Raw genomic sequence first — 1,922 nt, forward strand, 5'->3', positions numbered from 1 at the left:
TGGGGGTGGGGGGCCCGGGGGAGGCGCACACGCGTCCCTACCTTCTCCGTGCGTGGAGGTGGAAGAAGGAGGGCTTGTGCTCTCTGTGCTGGCAGCCGCCACGTTTAAACCCACCGCATGGAAAAAGAGTTCGGGGCCCCTTGCCAGCCGGTTGTGCAACTGCCGCCTGGGCCACCCCACCACCATCCTAAATGTGGAAGCCTTTTGAGCGGTGCCCCAGCGTGCGGCCTCACTCTCCTGGCGCTGGCCACTCGGAGCCTGGTGAGGTCACAGCTCCCAGCTTAGGCCTTTGGGAAATGAAACGCCCGAGCTGCGCCCTTCTTCGGGTCAGCGCCCACCGCAGCCAGACAGCAGGGCGCTGAGGCAACTGCCGAGTGCTCCCTGGAGAAGGCAAGGCCGGTTCTACCCGTTCCCAAGGAGGGCTTGAGCCCGGAGACCTTGAGGCGAAGAATGCTCTTCCCTGGTCTGACGACAGCGGGCTGCTTGAGGATTGCCAATGCTGGAGCCTGAGGCAAGAATGTCACAGACCTTTTTTGGGTGGTTGATTGTGATTTTTCCCTCTCTCCATGCCAGGACGGAAAGAATTCTGTGATTCTCTGTGATTTCCACGAGTCCTAGGCAACTTCAAGGCCTGTTTCAAAGGGTCTCCTGCTCCGTGGAGCTTTGCCTTATCTCTTACAGGGAAAGAGAAGATTGCTTCTAATGATACTTAGGCACCCTGTCTTAGAGAATAAATCCACTTAGACAATAAATCTGCTCAAGTGTAATGTAGATCTAAATCCCATCCTTATCCACTATGCTCCCAGCCCATATGTGTAGTAGATGTGCTATAAATATGTCGGTGCAATACAGCCAGCCTCTATCTGGGGTTCTGAATCTGTAGATTCAACCAACCTCAGAAAAAAAAATATTTGGAAAGAGATGCATCTGCACTGAGCATGTATATAGACTTTTATTCTTGTCATTTCCTTAACAATACAGCATAACAACTATTTACACATATTTGGTATTATGTGTTATCTAGAGATGATCTGAAGTATGTAGGCTAGTTCAGTCACTGTATTTTAACAAATGCTTGAGGTAAAACTGATGCACACCAGAGTTTGAGAACTGCTCTAAAACATGCAAAGCAAATTTTAAAAATTTCACTTCCATTATGTAATAATGATAATTATGAATGCACTCTATAGAAAAGGATGGCTTTTTGAGTACAAGAACTCTTTGTCTTTGAAATCCCCCTCCATGTTTACTGGATCTTCTGCTGTTATTTTTGTCTCAGGTACCTGAGATTATCACCTCATCCAACCTAAAAATACCCCGTATGCCTAAGAGATTCTGATTCATTGGACTTGGGTTGGGGCCTGGAGAGTAAGGCTTGAAAAAGCTTCTCTGTGAGAACTCATTCCCAGCAGCCTGTAGGACATTGGGTTAGGGTGTGGAGTCCAGAGACAGATTGCTGAAAATTTGATCCTTGGAACAACCATTGCCTGGCCATGTGTTAATAGTAGATTGTTAACAATAGTAATTCCCTATGAATTAATGAATTCCACCTGCTGTTATCAACTCCCTTGTGTAGTCCATTTCCACATTAACTGTCAACTTACATGACTTGCTTTGACCAATAAATGAGACATCATGAACCTTATCTGATAAGCACATGCTTACTCCAATGCCTTTGTTGCATTATTTAAGAATATTCCATTCTGTTGTAAAGCAGTGAGAAAACTAAAATGTAGAAGCAAGTTATTTATGAGATGTTTTACCTAGAATAAATGAATATGTGTTGAGCATAGATAAAAAGAATAGAGCAGATGAGAGTGCTGCTTTACAGAAAGGGGTAGAAAGGTGAGTGGTCTTTAATTATTAAGAAGGCACAGACTGTCAGGCACGGTGACGTACACCTGTAATCCTAATGGCTTGGG

At 45.5% G+C, this 1,922-nt stretch overlaps 1 protein-coding gene across 1 annotated transcript in view; it reads right to left on the reverse strand.

Annotated features, from left to right (window-relative positions):
- Positions 1-186, reverse strand: part of Tmem65 (transmembrane protein 65) — a 51,129-nt gene extending 50,943 nt beyond the window's left edge. Inside the window, exon 1 of the mRNA XM_048802405.1 lies at positions 42-186. Within this exon, the coding sequence (XP_048658362.1) occupies positions 42-186 (145 nt within the window). The remainder of the gene's footprint in view (positions 1-41) is intronic.
- Between the last annotated feature and the right edge of the window lie 1,736 nt (positions 187-1,922).

The sequence above is a fragment of the Marmota marmota genome, unplaced genomic scaffold (assembly GCF_001458135.2).
Source record: "Marmota marmota marmota unplaced genomic scaffold, marMar, whole genome shotgun sequence".
Lineage (NCBI taxonomy): Eukaryota > Metazoa > Chordata > Mammalia > Rodentia > Sciuridae > Marmota > Marmota marmota.